This window comes from Hippoglossus hippoglossus, chromosome 3 (assembly GCF_009819705.1).
Source record: "Hippoglossus hippoglossus isolate fHipHip1 chromosome 3, fHipHip1.pri, whole genome shotgun sequence".
Taxonomy (NCBI): Eukaryota; Metazoa; Chordata; class Actinopteri; order Pleuronectiformes; family Pleuronectidae; genus Hippoglossus; species Hippoglossus hippoglossus.
In genome coordinates, this window is record NC_047153.1 from 16,160,110 (window position 1) to 16,184,268 (window position 24,159).

Below are 24,159 nucleotides of genomic sequence, written 5' to 3' on the forward strand. Positions count from 1 at the left end.
ATGTGTACAACTGCAAAAATTGACAAATATCTTCAGATTTTTACAAAACATTTCACAGACCAACATCTTTTTCGGGGGGGGGGGAACAAAAATAGATCCTACCTATAGTTTACATTAAAATATAAAATTGATTCAAATCTCAACTCATCACATGCAGATACAAGGACAAAGTTGACTCCAGGTACACAACTGTTGCATTGTCACAATATTGATCACTGACGATTAGTGTAATCATGATGTGAGCACGAGACCACAGAGCGAGAAGCATCTCTTCAAAAAGAACTTCACACCATCACCATCTGCATTGATAACTGGAAGCCATGTTGTGTGTGTGAACCACCACAGTTCCACATGCGAGGCTACTATATAGAGCTCAAACAAATGCGATACAACTCATTGCTAATCCTTCCATGTGAAATGTGCCACTAAATTATTTAATCATCTCAAGTGATTTCATACTCAAACCCAAATGCCAAATAAAAGCGGACATTTTGTACATGCAGTTGTAGCATCTACATGAGACGTCCAGTGTTTTCCAATTCCTCTTGTTTCCCTGACTTGAACAAAAAAAAAAAGAAGCATTTCTCTTTAAGGAAATCCTGACCTCAATGAGATTTTATTTGTATAAATAAGTTATATTAAACCCATATATATAGAATATATTTCATTGTAGGTGAAAATAACATCTGACAGATAAACGTTGATATCTCCACTAGTATAGCTGCTTTCAGACATGCACTGAACTCTGCAGAACCTCCGGAGGACGAGTGAGAGGCTCCGGACTCTCTCAGGAGTTTCTCTGGCCGTGTGTGGGGGTGTAGATGAACACGTGACAGACACAAAAATGAAAAAAAAAAGAACCGAAATTAAATATCTCCAGATGAAAAAAAGCAGTGGTATACATGTAGAAAAAAAACACTAAGATGTCAAGAGAGATTAAGGGCCGATGCCAGTGTTGATGTTCTGTCAACAAAAACACGTGACATGTTACATCCTGCCTCTGTCTGCTGCACCACCACTCACCTGAATCCTCTAGAGATTTCTGTGTTGTTGTGAACATGTCTAAGCGGAGAAGGCCATGATGGAGGACTTTCACCACAGGTCTTCTGTGTGGACTCAAAAGTTGATATTGACTTATTTTCATACTTAGTTGACTTGTGCCCGTTGCACACTAGAGGAATATCAACCTGATTTTGGGTCTGAGCCCTCTTGACTATCGCAGGGGCGTTGTTGATTGGAGGCTGATCTGAACTGATCCTGTAGTGGGACTGCTTTACAGACATAATCTTAATGTCAATGACTGAATCAGAACCTCCAATAAAATCATGTTTGATACTTGTGTAGTATGAAAGAAAGAGCGATTGGGCGAGTGAGCAGAAACCAGCAATAGCCAATCAGAGTGAGCTGGCCAGATGATGCGTGCTTGTGTTTAGATCCGAAAAAAATGGCTGCCAACAGCATAAATAAGTTTTCCGTACCAGGTGGACAGTCGGAATGTTTGTTTTTATTCTGAAGTCACATTCCATCACGTAGTCTCTGTGATTTCCACTCGGAGATCATTTTTTGAGGTCCTGTGTCTCGATTGGTCTTGTCTAGTGTGTGCGTTTACATGATTGAAATATTTAAAAAATAGGTTACATCTGTTGTTATGTCTGTGTTCTTCCACGTTTTTAAAGTCAGTTAAGAATTGAGTGAGCAGCAGGCATGATTATTTTCAATTATATTAAAATTTTTAGGGTTAAGGCAACAAAACTAGTTGGTCAGGTTCAAGAAACCGATCATGGTTTGGGTTGAAATAAACCTTTTACACAACGTTAACCACGTGTCAGAAAGCCTCTCTGCAAGAAACTTCTCACCACTGCTGAAGCACTTCTTCTTGAAGTGGTCACGTTCAGTCTAAAACTGGGTACAAATAGCATTGATGGCTCTAGACAGCTGGGTGCAAGTATCATCTATCAAAAAGAATAAACGTCAACTTTCTTTAAGTGGTCTGTGAATCTGAAATGAGTATGTATGAGTTTTCTAGTCGTTTTCTTCGTCCATGCAGAGCGGATGGAATGTGAATGTTAAGGAGCAAGAAACTGTCCTCATGCCAACTTTGGTTTTTACACTTCAAGTCAAAACAATAACAGAGTAAAAGAAAATCCTGAAACCTGTATCTTATATACAGAAAGCAACTGTTCTATCTGAAATAAATATATATTAATATATATTAACATTACATTAATCATGTGCTTTCAGACGTACACTGATTTCGTACATCCTGACGATTAAGTCTCGTATAGGTGCAGAAACACTCCTCCCTACATTTCAGCTAAGCACGTTTGGCCCTTTGCTCTTTGACTATTTAAAAAAAAAGGAGAAACATCTGGACGGTTGTGGGTCCAATAAAAAGGTTGGATGAAGATTTTTCTTTTTGTTGGTTGCAATGTAAGCAAACAGAACTCCAGTGTATCGCCTCTGCTGACGGATGGAAACGAAGGACCTTCACAAAACGTATCCTTCAGTTTGAGATCTCATCCTGAATGTCCCTCTGTAGTTAGCGTCGCCCAGACCATTTCTGGTTTCCTGGGTGGGGATGATTACTTCTCATACGCCTTGTTCTGCAGATAGCTGAAGAGGGCCTCGAGTCCTTTGGTTGAACACCACAGCTGCTTCAGCATCTGACACTCTTTCTCATTCACTTCCTCCAGGAGCGACATGAGGATACTCCTCATCAGGCATTTGGACTCTTCTAAAACCTTTCAAGCACACACAGAGTGGAGAGGGTCATTAGGTTACATTCAAACGAAAGCTTTGCCATCTGGGTTGTGTATGGCCCCGTTCAGACCTGGTATTAACGCGCTTCCTGAGAGATCTGATCACAAGTGTTCAGCTCTGAGCTTGTCTGCTCACGCCTGGTATTAAAATGTGTCCGGAATACTGTGACAACTTGTGATCGGATCTCACTGCACTGCACTTTATGCAACTAAAAATGTACGTCATTTCAGCATTAACCACAGAATTAAATCTATGGCGATAGCGGAGGTGCATGAGCACACGAGTGTTAGCACAAATGTGGCTCTCGCGTAACAGACTCCGAGTGACAGGTACACAGACTTAGAGCAAAGTCACACATACGCAAATGTAGCAGGACCTACCACTGCATTGCATGACGCCATTTCCTTCACACGCAGCATCACCTCTTGGTTAAATGTGGTTGGCCAAAAGACCTGTGACACGAGACCTCGACTGCACGCTTCTTGTGCTGTGAGCTTTCTTCCACAGAACAGCATCTCGTTGGCCTGCCATCGGCGACAGAAAGTATTTTAAATATGTCGTTAATGTTTGATTTAAACACTGGGTAATCACAGGGTTGTAAGAGGAAACAAATAAGATCAAGTGAAATTTGCCAGGAGCTTCGATATTGCTGGGACCCACCAGAGCTACACCCAGGATCTGGGGGAAGGTGTAAGAGGAGCATCCAGAGGGGGTGAGATGGAGCGCTGCACATGGAGTTTGGAACCAGGCCCTCTCACTGGCCCACACCACATCACACAGTGGCAGGATGGAAGCTCCTAAGCCGAGAGCCGGCCCGTTTATAGCCACCACAATGGGCTTCTTGAAATGGAGGAATGCCAACACAAAGTCCCTGAAGGAGTCACAGAACAATCGTTACCAAATGTGTCGAGTCCGATGGAGAGTGATAAAAGAGTCTGTGTCTAAAGATGTCTTCTTACCGCACAGCATCTGCGATACGGCTGCTCTCTTTCCTGCGGTCAGTGGACAGACGCCCTATCAGGTAGGACAGCTCCAGACCACTGCAGAAAACTGTTCCCACGGAGCTGAGCAGTAATAACTTACTGTCGTCCGCGGCTGCATTACCCAGAGCTCGACACACTTCCTTCATGATCTGGAGAGAAAAAGCAGGAGATGTAGATTGTGTTATTAAGTCACCTGACACATGAAAAAAGACAGGGAGGAACTACTGTCATCTACTCTCAGATGCTTAATCCATTCCTACAATACTGTCTCTTAATAGAGTTTAAATAGCGTGGGCCTACAGACTGTCACTGTCTGATAAACTCTGCTCTATTATGCTCTACCTTTGGTTCTCAGTAGGTTTTCACAAAAATGCACTTGAATAAATTGCAGCAAACTTGGAGGAGGGATGGGACACGGGCCCGAGAGGGCAGATTTCAGTGGTGACTGTGGTTCTGACTAGTTAACGCTACATTCTGAGTGGCGGTAGAGTGCAGGTGATATGTTTACATGACGACTTGCTGCATGTTTCCTTGACAGGGTGCCCGCCTGCATCAACTAACTTGAGTGTGTGTAGACAGCAGCTACTCCTTCTGACGTGGAACAAATACGAGTTGTAAGAAAACACTTGTCAAAGAAATACAATGCCTCAAGTATGATTTTATCTTTATTAATTCATGGGAAGTAATCTGAGGGATGGTAAAAACCCAGACAAGCAAGTGCATTCAGCCTTCAGCTGAGCACTTGGACTATAATACCTGAACAAATGGACTGTGAGGACACAAGTTAAAGCCTGAACGGTGCATCGTTCTGCATCAGCATACATGTGTTTGGACTAACCCTGTTAAGAAGTCATCTGGAAACCCCAACCCACACCATCCTGCCTCTGTGTGCACTCAATCTGCACACTCTGCTGCTGCATTATAATCGCATTATCACCTGACCCATAATAACAATTTAACCTCAGAGTGAGTTTACATCTCTATGTTTCACCAAGCACATAAACTGTGTGTGTATATGAGAGAGAGAGAGAGAGAGAGCAGATGACTGTATTATTTTTGCAGCAAGGTGAATTATAATCCTGCTCAGACAGAGTACGTAGAGCAGAGACAGACAGATGCTGGTCCCACTGAGGCACAGAGAGGAAGAAGAGAACAGTCACACTGACATTCATATGCAGTGAGCAGACGCCTCAAGGATATTTGTAGACAAATAAAGGTGATGCCGCAACAAAGACACTCGCAACAGAATCCATCAGCGTTTCTAGAAACTGAGTAGATATGACGGTCCAGAGTTATTTTATGGCATTTCTTCTGTCACACGTCTGTCTAATAATTCCAGAAGTCTCTCTCTGTCTGCCAGACTATCAAAGGGATATCTGGAGAACATTTCATCTTGTCAAATCCACACTTGGCATGTGTATTGATAATGGTCCAAAGAAGTGCAGTCTCCAATTTGGTGCGATTTGGACACAAGATACGATCGATATTAAACTTCTGCACTCTTAATGCTCTGTAGCAGCAGCAGCTGTGGGTTATCATCCGTGTGTAGCTGAACGCATCAACAAAATTACAATATTTACAACATTGATAAGAAGAAACAGTTGTTAACATAATAAAAAGGTGTGTCAATGTTTAAAGTATTTATACATAAGAAAATGTCTGATAGAGATGGAGGGAGCAGCAGTGACAACCGAAATAGATGAGTTATTGAAAGTAATGGTAGAATATGTAAGTAGGTATATTGTATATCAAGCAGTCTTGTTGTAATCATAGTCCATGAGCCGCCACCAATATCATGATCCATGATCACGATCCACCACCATGATCCAGGATCACGATCCATCATCAAGATCCACCACCACGATCTCTGAATCGCCAACGGGCATTAAAACTTCTTCATCGTGCCCAACTGCAGCTCTGTTGCTAGACGACAGTGGTAAGGGCAGGACAAGCTGGTGACACAAATCTGTCTCATTTCATTTTGGCGATTGTGGGCCACGTAGACTGAGAAGGCCGAATTGTGACCTTTTTCCAGAATTCACTTCCCATAACAGACACACAACAGTTTTGCGTGTAGTGAGCAGTAAATTGAGATTTCGGACACTTGGGAATAATCATATTTTTATGTCCCTGCTGATGGATGAAAAGTCGCACAACTGTTATTTTCTAATGCGACACATTGCTTTTGGGATCGATTGCATAAAGTACTTTTCAGTTTTATTGTGTATAGTTAGGAGGGTGCATATATCACACTCAATATTCAGATCAAATCGGACAATAGTAAATTCAGAGCAGTGTAGCGTAAATACAGGGCTATTGAATACAATCCAGATGTTTCAGACAGTTTTCCATATATATTTAGATTACTCCATATTAAATAAATAGATTTTTGTTATTCTATGTTTTAATTTGTAATTTCATGGCTCTTATAGTTAGTGTATTGATAGTTTCTGAATGATAAAGTGAACACATTTAGTCAAAATCTGTTCAAAAACATTTCAATAGCAGTACAACACAAGAACAGCACGTTAGGCCAGAAAGGTGACACAATGAGTGCAGTTAACCGATTTGGGGACTTTCTCACTTGAAGTAAATGTTTAAAATAGAGTGTTAAAATGTTTTAATTAAATGTACGTGGAATATTTTTTAGCCATCGAGCAGACACATCTGCAGACTCTCTTGTTCCTGAAGCTTCAGAGACAGAGACAGAGAAGGTGCTATCAGAGCTGTTTGATAAGCCTACGGCTTACAGGCTTACTGTCACACATGAAAGTACACGTACACACATGCACAGTTTAGACCACTTCAGTGCCTGTGAAGTATAGATGTGCACATGATGCTTTATCAAAGACAGAAACCGCCCTCTGTGGAGGATCTAAGATGCATCATATCATCTGGGAGGAGAAAAATCCCCTAACCCTACTTTCCACCAGGAGTGGATGATTGTGAAACACACAATTATCTGTTTCAAGCCTTACCGTTCTATAACATACCTCTAAGGAATCTACAAAGAAAACTATATTGCTGCAGTTTGTCTGCATACATTTCTTCAAAACTTATATGAGGTCAGAGGTAGATTTGAGATATCATGTTCAAGAGGCAAAAAACATGTTTTGTGAGGCCACTGTGACATTTGACCACCCAAATCGCATCAGTTAATCCGTGAACACAAGTGAACATTTCTGCCAAATTTGAAAGGATCATTTAAGGCAAAACTAGGATTTTGGGACGTAACAGTGACCTTTACCTTTGACTTTCGACCACAAACATCTAATCAGTTCATGTTTGAGTCCAACTGAAAATATTTACCAAGTCTGAAGAAATCCCTGTCAAGGTGTTTCTGTGATGTTATGTTCAAAATCCATAAATGTGTTTTGTAAGGTCAGAGTGACCATGACTTTTTACCTTGACAGACGGACAAAGCCGAAAACATCAAGCCTCCGGCCACTAGGTTTCGCTGGTCTAGGCATAAAAAGCATCCATTATGTTTAGACAATATTAGTTAAACATAAGTCTAATATTAGTTTAAATGTCCACTCATAATAGATTGAAATTGAGAATCTTCCAAATAGACAATAATCTTCAGCAGGAGCTACTTCATTAGCCCATCATCAAGCTCATTGTGAGGTTTAAATCATGAATATAGACTTTAATGACCTCTCCAGCTTTATCTGTGCAGGGTAAATATCAGTAGTGTCAGTTGTGTTGACTGTGAAATCTTCATCAATAATCTAAGGATTTTTGTGGAGGATTCCAAAAACCTATTTGTCGTTTTTGACAGATTAAAAAACGATCTGGTGTTCAACAACGTGGTTTTCAACAAAGTCCACAAATTCAAACAGAAGGTTACAAAATGGCACCACAGTCAATACGGAGGGTTCAAAAGTCAACAAGTCAACAGACAAGACAAACATTGAAAAGTGCAGTCGGGGGGAAAGTTTCGAGAAGTTACTGAATAGATCGAGGGGAAATGTAAACGCAGCAGCTTGATGTTGATTAGAGAGTGGAAAACGAGCAGCCAATCACAGACGGGCACATCGCTGCAGGCGGCCAATTCAACAAGCGAATCATTGCAGTGCAATAAGCTGCAGCATCAGAGCAGAACGCCATTTAACCACAGCCAGTGCAGATGCACATGTTCCAGACTTAATAAACTCTTTCATTCATTTTTTTATCTTTCTGAGTTTAGTATCTTGACTAAGAATGATGGTCTGTGTACGACAGGATATTGTGACAGTGATATTAATCAGTGTACATATCTATAAATGCCAGTGCAAAACAGAACAGGTCTAATATTATTTAAAGGGGACATAGCATGCAAATTCCACTTTGTTAGTGCTTCTACAGGTTAATGTGGGTATCTGGCATGTCTACCAACCCAAAAACTCTGGGAAAAAAACACTCGCGCGTTTTGTTATGGTTCCTCTAAGTCAGAAACGTCATGCTTGAGCGACTCGATTGAGCTTCCTGGGTTTTGTGTCGTAACAAGTCCCTGGAAGTCTCCCTACATGGTCTTGGCCCACCCCCCACCTCATCCCCCCGTCGCCCCCCCACCTCATCCCCCCGTCACGCCGGGTTTACACCGGACGCAGCGAGGCTGAGAGGCAGCGCAGCGCCGTTCCCAAGCGCGCAGCCGCCTGGCTGTTCACACGGGACGAGCATTTCTCCGCTGGTCAGCCCGCGATTCACTCACATGTGGCATTTGTCTGGATCGTTGGGACTGGGAGGCTGCAGCAGTTGCTCGGGCGCGACCGCTCGCTCTCCCATGCGTGAGCTGGAATTTGTGTCAGCGCCACACAGCCAGCAGTGTGGAAGACTTCCGCAGTGTTCAGCACTACTGTAACACCGGCCAAACACACCGAGCCCCCCCACTCGTTACGCCGGGGTACACCGGACGCGGAAGCGCCGCTGCGAGGCTGCGAGGCTGCGCAGCGCCGTTCCCAAGCGCGCAGACGCCTGGCTGTTCACACGGGACGTGCATTTCTCCGCGCTGGTCAGCCCCATAGACTGTATATATAAGGTCAGCCCGCGATTCTGCTTTCTCCGCTTGTTGTTGTACCCGTTGAATGTCGGGGTTCGGGGGTAAATGATGGTCTTCATAGCCCCCCCCCCCCCCCCCCCCCCTCTCTTTCTCTCTCTGTCTGTCTGCTTGTGTGCTTGTAGTGGATGGGCAGAGGGGGACATTTAATTATGTGATTGGGAAAATTAAAACTCCAGGACAACAGAAGGGGAATACAAAGTATGGGATGCATATTTGATAATTTATATCATATAAAATATGTAATTTATATCGTTTAAAATCATGGGGGGAGAGGGGAGAGGGGGGAGCTGGCTCATTAGCATTTAAAGGAACAGGCACTCAAAACAGGTCACTCTGTGGAGGGCTGTTTTATACAGGGTAAAAAGGGTGCTGTTTTAAATGATCCTTGTGGTATTTTGACCAAAGTATGTTACAGACATTTCATTAAGACCCCAAGGAACCATATCAACCATATCAACATAAATATGAGAAAACTGTGTTAAAATGTTTAAATCCAAGTCATCGCAGTGTTATATCCTGATAGATTACAATGTCCCATCTGTATTCAGGATGTACAGTTCGCTCTGCCATGGAGGGAGTTTGAGTGACATGAGTTAGCGGGTGATCGACAAAGTGAGACGGAGAGAACACATCATAAAGTCAGTGAACACAGCTTGGCTCAGATTATGCGCCCCAAATACCTGTAGAGAAAAGTCGGCTGGTTTGTTTATCATCAGAACTCATCAGACTTGCTGCTAAAAATAGTTAGATCCTGTTTAATAAAAGTGGAAATCAACTGTTTGATAAAAGTTTTTGTTGTTTTAGGAGTAAATTCATGACACACCTTTTTTTTTTTCTGTCATGAAATCGCAATTACAACATTAATGGTTTATTACCTCCACCTAGGAGGTAAACATTTTTATCGACCTTTGTTTTTTTGTTAGCAAAATTATGCAAAATTTACAGGATGGATTTTAATTAAACTTGATGGTGGAATTCAATTTTGGTGCAGATCTGGATTATGGGGCGGATCAAGGATTTTTCTTTCTTTCTAACTTTCTTTAATAATGTGTGATAGGAAGAAATTATGCAGAGATCATGTGTAAAGTGCTTATATCTATGAGCAGATGAAATTAGGTGTGGATCCAGAAAATGATCAAGATTTTGTGAATCAAAATAAATAATTTTATTATCTTCATTCAGTTACTGTACAGTAACAAATATTCCTTTCAACTCAGAGAATGGGTATATTTTTGCCAGTGTATAGTGTAAGCAGTTTGCAGATCATTTCCGTGTACATGGTAGATGTATCTGATGTCAATATGCAATATGGCCAATCAGCTTTGGCGGAGGTATACACCCTCTGTGTGCCCTCCTAATGCTTTTAATGCTAAAATGTTCAGTTTTGATAACTGAACATTATAGCATATAGGCATTTTATCACTGAGCGGACATTTCTTTACATAACTTACTCCTACAAAGAAGTCAGTGTTATTGCTGCCCAGCAAGCAGTGGAAATCATCGGAAATCTGGTCGTCTCTGGGGCGTCCAGCACTTTTGAAGAATAATTACATAATTTCCTCACTTGTTCAACCGACATTTTGCTGTAATAACAACAGATGGCATTGTGCTGGATTGTATCTACTCATAATTACCCTACTTGTAGAAAACTTGTGTGACAGGAGGCAGATTTTAGCAAACCGTGTCGGTACTAAGGCCGACGAGAGGTACTGTATTTTTTCTTTTCTTTTCTTTGTTGAGCATTCATATTCTTTTCCAGCAATGTCTTGTGTAGGATTCATGCAGGTGAACATATTCACACCTGCCAGCTGTCAAATAACAACATTGTTTCATGAAATACTCCCCTGGAGCAGTTTGTGAATTAATGCATAGCTCCAGGGCTTCTCTACAGCCGTTATTGAGAAAATGTTTCTCGTTTATAATTCCTCAACAGAGCTCCATGATGGGACATAATCAGGAATAACACAATTAAGTGTAGTTCTTAATAAAATAACTCGTATGCACGATCAGTGTCTACATTCTCGTTCTCACCTCTGGCGTCAGGGCGTTGTTGTCCGTCGTCTGGCTGGAGAGCAGGACATGCGTGAACCCCTCCTCCTTCCTGACCACGATGTCTCGGAAGCGACAGTTGCTCTCGTTCTGTCGCACGTTGTACCTGAGCCGCTTGTCGAACACGTAGCCTTTCTCGTCAGCCAGCTTCCGCTTTACTGAGCTGTGCAGATGCATCTTTCCGTTGGCAAGAGGGCAGCCTGGCACAGAGGAGGGATAACACACAGCAGGTCAAACTGTCTTCTGTAAATATTACACACCTACTCACAAACCAGATAACCAAAAGCACCTCAGTGACAAAAACTGTGACTGGAAATGTTACTGTCAAAACCTGTGAGTAAAAATGTTGCTGTTTTTACAACAATGGTTTTGGTTGATGTTTACTGCGACAAAAACCTTTCAACAGTCCATCAGGCAGAGCAACACAAGTAATCAGGTGTTTTGGGAAAAACATTTAAACAATGACTGACATTTCATTTTACTTCAAACAGATGAATTATATTATGTAAACCATATTATCTAACCCACTGGTTTAGATAATATAGTTAAACAGGGGACTTTTTAAACAGCTCCTTCTACAGCTTGATTTGACTTGTAAAAATTATATATTTGCAGATCTGACGAAGAAAAATGGGCAATCTGTCTTAAGTGTAAAGACTCAATGATGGTGAGCTGAGGAAAATTGTTGCTGCTCCTCAGAGACAATTTCTCTATTCCCACAGTGTGGCCAGTCTGTGTCCATTTTACTGTTAAAATCAACCTTACTTTTACTTTCTTTTTATTTATTTTTTACCAATATTACTACGTACTGTAGTTATAGCAGTTTTGAAGATAAAACTACATTTCTTCATTTGTGATGTTAATGCAGCATGAAACTTTGGGTAATTAAATAAAGACACATAAAACTGTGACTTCTGAGCTCATTCGAAGAGTTTGTAGTTCTTATAATCTTCTATAACTAAAAGGACAATCTTTTTTAAATGAAATTCAGGTTGGGTTCGATCACGGGCATATAGGCTGGATTATCGACCAAACCTAACCCTGTGATCACGGAAGCTTGGGTAGAGTTCAGACACAAAACCCAGAAAGCCTGTCGGGGTTCAGCTCAGGCTTGGCGACCTTTCTCTCGGGCTCGGTCAGATTAGCACAGAAAATTGCAGGTGAGCTGCACTCTAATGTACATGGACACTGTAGGTAGACATGCTTGTTGGAATGTTATTCTTATTTAAATATTATCAGCATAGCATTTGAAAGCCTCACCAACTCAACACAAGCAGTGATTTTAATTAATTTGAATTGGTTAACATATCTACCATGTTTGTTTTAGTACTTACCCTCCGATGGTATTTTCTTTGCATGCAACCAAATCAGTCACAGCATGATTCAATCAATCTCAACTTTACTTGATTGTATTGATATTTAAAGATTGTAAACCACACATGGAGTTTAATTTTCATGCATTTAAAATTTGGATATTACGAAAATTATGCATTTTCACCGAAATATTTATGATTTCTGAGAGCAATAAATTATGTAGCAGACAAACATTATTCAAAGGGACTGTGGCTCAGCGGTTATGGGTCTTCCACTAAACAGAAGGTTGGTAGTTTGATCCCCGGCTCCTTCAGTCTGGATGCCCAAGTGTCTGAATTGCCCCCCCCTGACTGACCCCTGATAGAAAAGTGCTGCATGAATTTGTGTGTAAATGTTTAAATGTAACTTGGAGTGTGAAGCACTTTCAGTGGTCGTTGAGACTATGTAAAAATGGAGTCCATAAAAAAGCAGTACATTTTCAACAATGTGAATGATGAGACTCTGAAACTGGACAGAAACTTTGTGATTTCTTGGTGATAAAAGTTGGCACTAAAAATCAGTTAAACGTGACCTTTGATTCACCAGTGCAAAGATAAATAGAGACGTAAAATAAGAAAAGGTCAGTTGTAACTTTTTGGAAATTATCAAAACAAATGATGGGAATTCTTGGCTGAACCTTTGAGTCTCCACCCCAGCTCTCTCAAACCCCAAACCAAATAAATTGGTGTTAGTCCCAAACGGGACAATGAACGCCAGTCGACAGCAACTTCCAGGGCCACTGCAGCGTGCTAATGGGTGGAGCTGTGGGTGCTGGATCAGGTAGGTGGGGTAGTCTTTCAAGGATTAGGAGATTAGGATCCATTATAGCTGCCAAACCAATAGTCACCAGGTTAGCCTGCTAGCCTTTAGGCTCTCACATAGAGATGCTTTCTGCTCACAATCACCTATTTGCCTATTTTCAAGACCGTGTTCTTGTGCTGCATCAGATTGCCCACATGTACAGCTCACACGTCCACCATCAATTAGTCTACCAATGCAATGAATAACATGTTGTTTGAAATGATAAACAGCAAAAACTAATAATCACTCAGTCCACAACAAGCATATAATGCATACGATCCATAAATACCCACAAGAATACATTCTGTATATTCTATGGTATTTGCACCTTGCAGCAAAAGTTGCTGACACCAACAAAAGAGGACAAAATATCCCCTTGAGAGGTTCTATAACATGATTGGTCACTCAATATTCATTCTACAGTTGATACAGTATATATGGGTGGTTATTCAAATATGGTAAAAATCCTGACCATTCTAATGTTGGTTTTCAGTTAAATGAACTGAGATAGCTTAAAAAAAAAAACATACTGTATGTAATGATTAACTACAGTGGCGGAGGCCCTGGACTGTGACCCAAGCGAAAGATTCAAATGTGTTATCAGCTGCTCCAGTAGTGAAGAACCATAGAAGAAGCTTTAAGAGCTGTGTGTCAGCAGAAGTTTCAACAGTGCTTGCTCTTTACAAGCAATGCAGTCTATCATCTATCAGGAAATACTCCTTGTATTATAAAAATACTATGAAATGGTATTCAATCTAAACTGAATCGGTTATGAATCTATATGTATCTGGCTGCCTGGTATGTTAGGAACACTTCACTGCCTGTATTAATATGTAGGCATGTACAACGGTTCACACTCCAGTGTATTTTCCACTAGAACTAAACCGATGCATCTGTATGGCTGATATTAGCCATTAGCCATTTTAGTTCATCATAGATTTATGACCACTATTAAGTAACAAGAAACTATAGAAGATAATTTATAGAGAGCAAAAGTCAGAGTCACATCCGGACTACTCTCAAATTCTAACTCTATATAATCTCTCAATAAACATTTCTGTCCTTCATCATCCTCCATTTTCTGAGGCTCAAAATTAATTCAACAAATTAACAGATACAAATATTTGTAATTCTTGTATGAAAATGTTTTGCAGTCACTGCCTGAAGTTTGGAACCAATACACACCAACCAAACTGTTTCCTCCCCAGAGATTCTTGGCCAGGCCTTTGCTACAACCACATCAGGTTGCTTCACTTTTTCTTTGGTTCATTTCTGCCTTCAGTTTAGTTTTCAGTAAAAGAAAAGCATGCTCAATTAGGTTGAGGTGAGGTGACTGACTGAATATTCTATTTCTTCCCCTTATGAAGCTCTTGGGTTTCTTGCACACTATGTTTTGGGTCATTATCCATCTGTACTTTGAAAAACCAGACTATCAGTTTTGCAACATCTGCCTGAATCTGAGCAAATAGTGTAGCCCCATGCACTTAAGAATTCATCCAGCTACCTCTATCAGCAGACATAACAGCACTAAACCCCAGTGACCCGGTCCCATTGGCAGCCATACATGCCCATTCCATAACACTGATCCACTATGTCTGAAATACCCATGCATAGATCTCTATACTCTACCCATCGTTCTAGTACAGGATAATCCTTGTATAACTTGTACAAAGACTCCAGAACTGGGCAGCCTTCTTTTATATGTGATAATAAATGTTCTGTATTTTTTCATTAAGGCGTCTCGGTTGTGGACATGATGACATGGTGGGGTACAGAGATGGAAATTATGAAAACTGTGTCACTCGCAAAATACTTATAGACCAAACTGCCGGCAGTAAACACTTGAAACGTGCTTTGTCATTTTAGCAAACCAAGGACAGACATGCTTAGTCAGAGCGTGTATTGAGTTACAGAAGCATGTGCAACAGAGGCAAGCCTGGATGTGACGTCAGGACTAATACTATTTTTAACTTAAATAAGTAACATTAACAAACTTTTTAAAAGGGATGCTTTAAATGTAGGAATCAAATAAACATGGATTATGGTCCAATCCAGTGTGGTGGTGTACAAAGAAAAACTATAAACATGGACCTGACAAAAACTACAACATCTGCTATTAGAAATTGAAACCTTTGGGATATTCATCACTTTGTGGTTGAAGAAATGAAAACAGCTCCCATGAAACCTTGCCAGCAAGGATGTTTATATAATTGAAACATGGTTTTAAGAAAACCCAGCAACACATTAGCTGCTGCTGCTGTCTAAACACCAAACATGTCTGAACCAAACAATACAAGAGTAACCACATAAACTGTTGAGCAAGGTTTCTTTCCAAGGGTGAATTAGTAATTATTTGCATAATTACAAATTCGAATTTTGAATGAGCTTTTCTTACTTCTGGAACAGAACATGATGAGTTTCCCTTTGGCTTTCTATATCATAAGTCAGATTTAATTCAATCACATTTCAATATTAATATTTCAAAAAATAAGTATCAGTTTAGCTCTGTTTTTCCTTCCATTCGGTATCTTACCAGCTTACCTAGTTCAGTGGTGTACTGCTGTCCAGTGGTATCCGTGTCTCCTTGTTCTCCATCCACTTTGTCTGTGGGTCTATGTGACCTTGCTGCTGTCCTGTACACTAGAGGCTCCAAGTCTCCATTCTGGAGTCCATTATGAGGAACCCTCACTGGGGGAACAAAGTGAGCCCCCCTTGGTAGAGGAGCCTTGTAGGTCATGGCTTTGCTCATTCTGTCACCTAAAGTATGTTTCCCAGGTCCTACACTCATCTTCCTTTGCTTCAGAGAAGGCCCTGACCCTCCACTTCCAATCCCTAGAACGGGTCCTACTCCGACCCCCACAGCTGGGCCACCAGTCCTTTTCTTTTTTCGAGCGTCTGACCGAGCTCTGTTTTCTGGAGCAGATGGGTGGCTGGTGATGAGGGGCTCTCCACGACTTTTTGGAGCTTTGGGTCGTCTGTGTGAGTGCAGTCTCAAGCTGTTGAACTGGTCAATGAATTCCTCGCAGTGCAGTAAGTGGTGCTCGGGCTCCCATGTGTCCTCCTTACTTCCATAACCTTTCCACCTGATCAGGTACTCCCACTTACCCTTCTTGTTCCGCCTTTTGTCCACAATCCGCTCCACCTGAGGGCAGCACACACAAGGACAAGCAATTAGACAGTACTTTAATGACTAAAGCTTTTGCTATTTAGATACAATATTATATTATTGTGTTAAGCACTATACTGTCTACTTATGATAGCTTTAACCATAAACGTCTAATGGAACTACAAATACCCCACTGCGGTTGCATGCCTCTTCCAACATAAGCAGTTTCAGTCTACATACAATTTTTTTCCAGACTCACGAGTTCACCTTTTATCACTTAAATCTGATCAGTTAATCTTCCAAGAGACAACTGGTAAAACTAGTATTTCGAGAGGCAAAATTCTTCATTTTTTCAGGCCATCGTCACATTAACTTTTGACAGCCAAAATCAAATCAATCTGTGAGTCTAAATAAGCATTTGTGCCAAATTAGAAAGGATTCTCTCGTGGCATTCACGAGGCAAAAATCGTTTTTGCAGGTTCACAGTGAAGTTCACCTTTGAAGGCATTTCTATAGGCCAGTCACTCCAGCATGTCCTGGATCAATCCTGGTGCCTCATAAACGTTGAACGTGCCAAGAAAACCTCCAATGAGAGGCATCCAGGAAGCATTCTGATCAGATGCCTCAACCACCTCACCTGACTGCTTTTGAAGAGGAGGATAAGGGCTAAACTAGTCACTATAACATTTTTTCAGTTAATAATGAAAGTTCATGATCACAGGTGAGAGTTGGAACGTAGATTGACCGGTAAATCAAAAGTTTTGCCTCGCAGGTTAGCTGTTGAGACTGCATCAATCCATCTTGAGGCAGCAACTCAATCCCAACTCAAAGGGAGCATTCCACCCATTTCAAGCTAAAAAACTGGCCTCAAACTTTGTAGTGCTGACTCTCACCCCAGCAACCTCACACTTAACTGCAAACCATCTCAGTGGGGAAGGATTTCTCCCTTCGCTCCCAATGGCCAATCCCACTATTAGAGACAGGTCCATCATGTGTGTTTGTGAGAGAGACTGAGAGGTAGAGGTGGAGAGAGCGAGAAGGGCTAAGAAGGGCTGAGGAAATCAATGTGTACAATGACGTAACAGCCCTAAACTCTACATTATGTTTTTGAGAGATGTGTAGACATATTTTTCATTCAGTGTGATACAGGCTATCACTTGTAGGTAATTACAGGTAAACATTTCTTGAGGTCTGATGAAGCCAACAGAACCACGATGTCTGCAAAGAGAAGCAACACAACTTTGAACACACACCTCCCCCTGGCTGCACCTTGAAATCCTGTCCGTGAAAATCAGCAACAGGATGAGTGACAAGGGACGACACTGACAGAGGCCAACAACACCCACTGGAGAGGTGTTTAAGACTTTCTGTCAAGAAAACAAACACAACTCTCACTTTGGTAAAAGGGCTGGATGGCTTGTTGTAATGGCTAGACCCCTTCACTAGCCTTGCGAGGGGAAAGATTTGGTCAATAATTCATTACCCAAGTTTGATGCTTCAGGACACCCAATGACCAACCGAGCCAAAAAGGTCTCTCTTCTTAATCTCAAAAGCCTTGATTGTTGTGGTGTCTGTTACACCTGTACTCAGCCTCGAAAGGCAGGGCTCAGACCCAATATCATCAACTGATGTAACTGCATCACCACCTGTCTCCCCTGTCCCTGGTAAGATGCCGAATCCTGACCCAACAATTCTGGCGTAGATTGACCTAATCTGACTCATAGCCAGAGGCTAGAAAATACAAAATGTATGTAAACCACATTACATCACATCACATTTACTCATTTGACAAACACTTTTATCCAATTTTACTTACAGCTGAGGGACAAGACTAAGCTTCAGTACAGTAGGAGACCTTGAAGTAAATACTAAGTGCTAGATCTGTTCAATATGACAATGTCTGGGAGATAAGATAAAGAAGTGTACCACAAAGGGCAAACTATTTCACAAACCTTTATAATGCGATGGCTGGAACTTTTAGAAACTTGGACTGACATTGGTGTACAAAATGTATTTATAAAGCACTTTTCTTAACAATGTTATAAACTACTTTACAAAGAAATAACACCAGACAAGCAGTTTGACATCACTTGTTGGGCGCCCAAAAACGTACATAAATGCATCTTTAAGTATAGTATATGCTACTATTTGTTGTTCTTAAATAATAAATCCTTTTTAGGACAAAATATTTTTTTCATACTCAATAATCCAGTGCCCATTTCTGTTGTGATCAAAGCTTCATCACTGCAAATAAACAGAATATTTTTGAAATGGACTAATACATTTGAATGTAGAAAATAAATTTAAATTAGACCCCCCTTATCAATGAGTACTGAGTTTTGTCCTAATATTTTGTGTGTCACAGCAGCAAGTCTTCAGGGGCTCAATCTGCTGGACCCATAGTGGTTAGGACACTTACAAGAATGATCTTTTGTAAAGTAATTCTTTGTTGTGTAGTCACACCATTAATAATGTCTGTAGTACAATTGCAGTACTGCACTGACTGGCCTCTATGCCTACCATTGCTATAAACTGAAACTATACAATTACAGGTTGCCACTAGTCTTGAATGTTGAACAATGGTTGCGCTATAGAAACAGACAACAAAATAGACAATGGAGGAAGTAACTTGTTAATAAGACGTAATAGCGACAAAATATTGCAAGGTGGGAGATTCATCAAATTGCCCACATGTTGATGATAAAAAGGTTTGGGGTGTTTTGAGTCTGTTGTGAGGACCAGTCCTGTTATTTGTTAAGTCTAGTTTTCTGTTCTGTAAGTTTTCTTTCTCCAACCTCGCCTGTTTATATCATTGCTGGTCTGAGTCCTTATCCTGTTCAAAGCTACCATGTTTGTTTGTGTTGCCTTCATGCAAATGTCCTGGCTGCATCTGTGTCATATGGAAAAATCATCCAAATGCCCAAAAAATAAAGATTATGAAATGTGACACGACGAACTAAACAATTGAGTGTAATATGAAAGAGACATTTTTCCATTGTCATACAACATATATCATCATATCGCACAGCCCTGCTGCAGAGCATATGTATGTAGCCACAACAAACGACGTGCACATACTCAAAAATGTAACAACATTTTGAACTAAGATTTTTACAGTGTTTACATAAACAACAACTGTGGTCAGCCAGCTTTGACTGCTTGTCTTTTCTTCTGCAAGTTTCTAGTAGAGACTGATCAGAGTAAGTGCATTAAGAATGGTAAAAATTCAGTTTCATACTGCTCAGTGCTATGAAAGTGACAGAAACAAGCATGACATGGCCTAACCACGTATGACGCATGCATCTAGTGTTGCCATCTATGGATAAATCCAAGCCTACTTCGTAGATATCTACTGCCTGTGGCGCAGAACCCCCATTAATCCCTTGTGTCTACCACAAATATGGTTTCAGGTAAGACAAATCAAGATTTTTTTACATTTTCTCGTGATAGATTCCATAAGGAGGCTGCTTGTTCATATGATGGTACACAAGCAGGCAATTCTCAACATAGAGCACTTTGCGTCGCTTTTTAAAGAGTGAATTTGTGAATATTCACTTCAGTGGAAATTGGAGGTCACCTGACATGGCCTTCTGTTTGTCGAACCAGAAATTGAGTTTCAACGGAGAGTTTAATGCAGTTGTGGAAATAACAGCTCATCATGCTCTCAGATGTTCTAAGCACATTAACAAAGGGTAAACAACCTTTGATGGGTAAGCTCTAATGGTATCACTGAAATGAGCAGGAGATTTAATTGCAAACTGTCCCCAACAATGTCACACTTAGCCACAGAACAGACACATGCACAAAAAAAGTAGAGAAGAGGAGGTAGATAGAGTTGTATTCAAAGACCAGAGATGTAGCGACTCTTGGTGCTTAAGCATGAGCTGAGAGGAGGTGGGTATATCCCCCCTCATTTACCAAACTCCTTTTCAGCATCCTCCGAGAAGAGCGTAAAATGGTTTCTAAACGGTAAAGACAGGTGTGTACGTACACCCTGTCATCACTGTTGGGTGTGGTCACTGGTGCAACAGAGCACGTCATAATGGGTCTGAATTATCATTTATATTTTTAGCTTAGTGACCTCACCTCTGAACTGTGCCTATGAGCTGTCATTGTCTGTATCAGGTGGTCAGAACCAGGATTGTGGCTGCATCCACACTAATACCTTTTAGTTCTAAATCAGTGTTTTAAAACAGTGGCGCAAACCCTGAGGAGTTGGCTCTCCTGTGCTCAGCCATATCTTTTGTCAATGATTGTTTAGTTTCATCATTGAAATCCTTCATTGGGGCTTTTCAATAAACTCTTCTTGGTACGCCTTTTAAATCTTTTGCAACCAGCTAAATTCACTGAGCCACAGCTATTTTTCTTTTTGATTAAACAATTTTGGCAGCTACAATGACGGCCCATGGGAATGTTTGATGGTCAAAGAAAGCAGATTTCACATGGACATTCTATTATATGTCAAATGTTGCTAGAAACAACTAAGAAAAGTAGCAAATGACCACAAGTTGTTGTTTTCTCCATTACACTGTACATCTTACATTGTTACTTTATTTCCTGGTGCTTATGATACTTTATTACATTTTACAAGGTTAGCAGACAGCCTGACCTTTATACATAAGAAAGATTTCCCATCTTACCTTTTAGATGGTTTGATGTCGTGATATCTCACCATCTTATATACTAAATATTGAATTCGGACAAGTGCAGGTCAAATATTGAATTCATTCCCACTTTCGAGATCAATGACAGAAAAGCACTGAATTTCAATGCCTAATCCTGTCTCAATTTATCTTTGAGGTCACTGCTTTCTCATTTTAAAAGTCTCAAAGTCAAGATTACACATAATTCCCAACATCATCTTTCCAAAATATGAAATCTTTGACTCGAGAGGTTTAAAGATGGCAAATGAACAAAACTTTAGAAACCTTTGTATGATGTCAAGATGTTCTTCTTAAAACCTGTGAGATTGGCCCAGTCTGTGTATAATGAGTGATTCTGCTGTTTGGAGTCACTTTGCTTGTGAAAAGAGAACATTCTACAGCTTATGGATACACACAGGCTGACTACTACACACTTAAATACCAAACTCTGCCTTTACAGTCCAAAGCATCAAATCCCAAGAGACAACATGACCAATAGACATGAACTAAGAAGACTGCCCCCACTTTTATAACACTCTTTAACAGCACCATCAGACAAACCACTTCCAAACATGTCCTTCAAATTATTACACCCCAATGATAAGAGATTAAGCTCTCCATATTTAAAATGTTTCTTTTTGGTAATTTATAAATAAAAGCTGTACAGCACCAGAGAAATTAGGTAATCTTCTCAACTGTGGTCACTCAGAACTGAACTGTCAACCACAGGGCTGTTATCACATTAGTGTCAATCCCACAGACATAAGGATGGATGACATGACATCACCACAAAAGTGAAGCCAAAGCATCTTGATTTCCCCCTGTTGGTTGGTTGATGTATAGCTAATAAATCCCTCCTACTACATGTCAGTGGATAGGACATGGATCAAATTAAAAAGTTTAACTACAACGAAAACACGTTTTTCTCAAAGAAGGTTTCTGTCATTTTAGGAGGGGTTTTATTTAAATGCTCATTTATCCATTAAGTTTTGTTCAGAGTAGTTATTTGTAGCTATAAAAATGGGGTGAATGGCATGTCATGATGTCATCTAGACTGACTCACAATTGGTCGAGCATGTGTAATTGGCTGGACCATACTGTGTCATCTATGGCCAATCCAAAGACTGGTTGTTGATTGGTCATGCCTGCCAACATGTTGCTACCAACAAACAAATCATATTGAGTGAGTGATAATCATGTGAACCAATAACCTGTTCAACAAAGATCATTCAACAGGTCCACAGGCAGGAAGGCTGGGGTGTATGCCTTCAGTGTATGTGAATGAGAAGAGCTGTATACTGTATATGGTTGAGAGTTACTCGTAGTGTAAAGCACTTTGAGTTTAAGTTAAGTAAAGTGTTAAGTAAAATGCCATATAAATTAAATCCATTTACCATCCATCATCCATCCATTATCTATACTGCTAATCCTTTGAGGGTCGTTGGGGGATAGACCCAATCCCAGCTGACACATGGAGAGAGGCGGGGTGCACCCTGGACAGGTCTCCAGTTTATCTCAGGGCCGACATACAGAGACAAACAACCATTCACTCTCACAGTCAAAAAGTCAATTTACAGTCTCCAATGAACTTAACCCCAATCAGCATGTCTTTGGACTGTCCGTTTAACATAAAGATGTATCAACTTCCAGGCTGACACACGAGACCAATTTCACCAAGAACAAACGACGTTACGAATCTAGGAGTTAAACTATTATTGCGAAATTACTCACTTGTACTTCACTGATGTAATACTAAATTTACATAACTTGGAATCACAAGTTGGAGGCTGACATGAGCCGTTTTCCCCAGTCACTACTGAACCATTTGGGCGCAACATGAAACCACCAGGTTTTAGCTGGAGAAGGCTGACAATTGAATTACTTGAGTTGAAATATGCTGTTAAAATCATCCTCGTGATATGTTTAAAAATAAAGAAAGAAAGAAACCATAGCCAAAACATGTGAACATATACAGTCGTTAAATGGGGATTTGTGTCACTGAGTTTCATCGTTGAAAAGAGTAATAATTGTAATAACATAATTAATATTAAGATATTATTATCGACATTTTCTTAGATATTAAAATTGGATATTGAGCCAATCTATGAGAACTTATTTGTGAAAAGGCAATTACTTCCTGCTTCACATATTTAACACATAACTGATGCCCTGCTTGGCTCCTCATGTGCTGTTTGACAGTGCTGTGAGCTGATAAGTGCTATCTACTTAAAACACTCGTGGGACGTTCACTTAGTTTCAGATGCCCATGGAGGTCTATAGTTAAAAAGAAAAAGGAGGAAAACTTGTTATGTTAGAGTGGAAGTCAGCAGACCCTCATGTCAGTCACCACCATGAGGGGGAACATATGACACCATGTCAGCAGTAACGCAGCCTGGTGACGGCGAGGGGCTGATGGAGGAACCTGGCAAATTCTGGCAGCGGGTCCGGAGTGATGTTGCGCACACGAGGGCAACGTGACCTTCCTGTCACCCGTTTGGGCAACTTTTTATTTCACAGGGTCACAACAACAGAGCTCAGCCCGACTTCTTTATTTCAGAGATAAACCCCGTGGCTCATCTTCTATCTCCGAACTGTCGCAGCGCGGTGAGGGGCTCCATATCTTTTACAAACATGCGCACCTTCTGCGACCATCACTCCGTCTGCGCCGTTCACCATGTCCGCCCGCTCCGCGCCGCTGTCACTTTACCACCACTTCCAACTCGGCGACACAGTGAGAGGAGTTGAGCCCCGCGAAGCACTTCCCATCTCTCCGCCACAGCCCCCGCGAGCACCGACCTCAAAGTGTGCCAGGAGCGACAGAAAGTGCGAGCACGGATCCGAGCCGCCTCGTCTTTCGCGAAGCTTGAGGCGGGTTAGTTTCGCGTGTTAAAGGGCTTAGGACGCCGCGTTTCGCATACGCGACGCCCTCCGCTTTACTTCCTAATTCCAGTGTTCGTCAATATTACGGCGCATTTCTCTCGCACCGGGTTTTTATCCTACCTCGTAAAGGTCTCCCGAAGCCATTCTGGGGTGCGGACTCCGGCGGCGCGGCGGTCTCTTGCCTCTGCCTTGTTGGCTCTTCTTTTTCTTTTTCTTTTTTTTTTTTTGGAGGACCCGACTCTCTCGGTGTTTCGGCGAAAGCCCCGGTGGACGGGAATTAGCGAGCAGCCCTTGTTATTCTGAGCAATCCGCAGCAGCAGATCAGCAGACAGTGTCAATCGAGCCCGGCGCGCTGCGATGGATCGCTCCACACTTAAAACAAACAACCATCGGGGCGGTGCTGTTTACTCAGACCCAAGTGCAGGACTGGAAACTAGTCCCCGGCTAAGAATGCACCGCCTGATGGTGTGTCTGCATGCGCCCTGCTCCTCTGTTGCAATCCAACTACTCAACGGGAGATGATATGCTGGTGTCACACACACA

The 24,159-nt window shown here is 41.3% G+C and overlaps 1 protein-coding gene across 1 annotated transcript; it reads right to left on the bottom strand.

Annotated features, from left to right (window-relative positions):
* Nucleotides 1–76: 76 nt before the first annotated feature.
* On the bottom strand, nucleotides 77–24,159 carry LOC117754087 (chromodomain Y-like protein 2). The gene is made up of 7 exons (XM_034572758.1): nucleotides 23,737–24,159; nucleotides 15,529–16,129; nucleotides 10,816–11,033; nucleotides 3,720–3,892; nucleotides 3,421–3,631; nucleotides 3,141–3,284; nucleotides 77–2,741 (listed from the first exon to the last, which is right to left on the bottom strand). The coding sequence occupies exons 1-7, from the start codon at nucleotides 23,758–23,760 to the stop codon at nucleotides 2,583–2,585; spliced, it is 1,530 nt and encodes a 509-aa protein (XP_034428649.1). The 5' UTR covers nucleotides 23,761–24,159; the 3' UTR covers nucleotides 77–2,582.

Bases quoted from the DNA above. Each gene is read 5' to 3' on its own strand.
- LOC117754087 (XM_034572758.1), bottom strand. From the start codon at position 23,760: ATGGCTTCGGGAGACCTTTACGAG. The intron at 3,893-10,815 runs GTGAGAACGAGA...TTTTCTCTCCAG, and splicing joins ACAACGCCCTGACGCCAGAG to ATCATGAAGGAAGTGTGTCG. The intron at 3,632-3,719 runs GTAAGAAGACAT...TGACTCCTTCAG, and splicing joins CGTATCGCAGATGCTGTGCG to GGACTTTGTGTTGGCATTCC.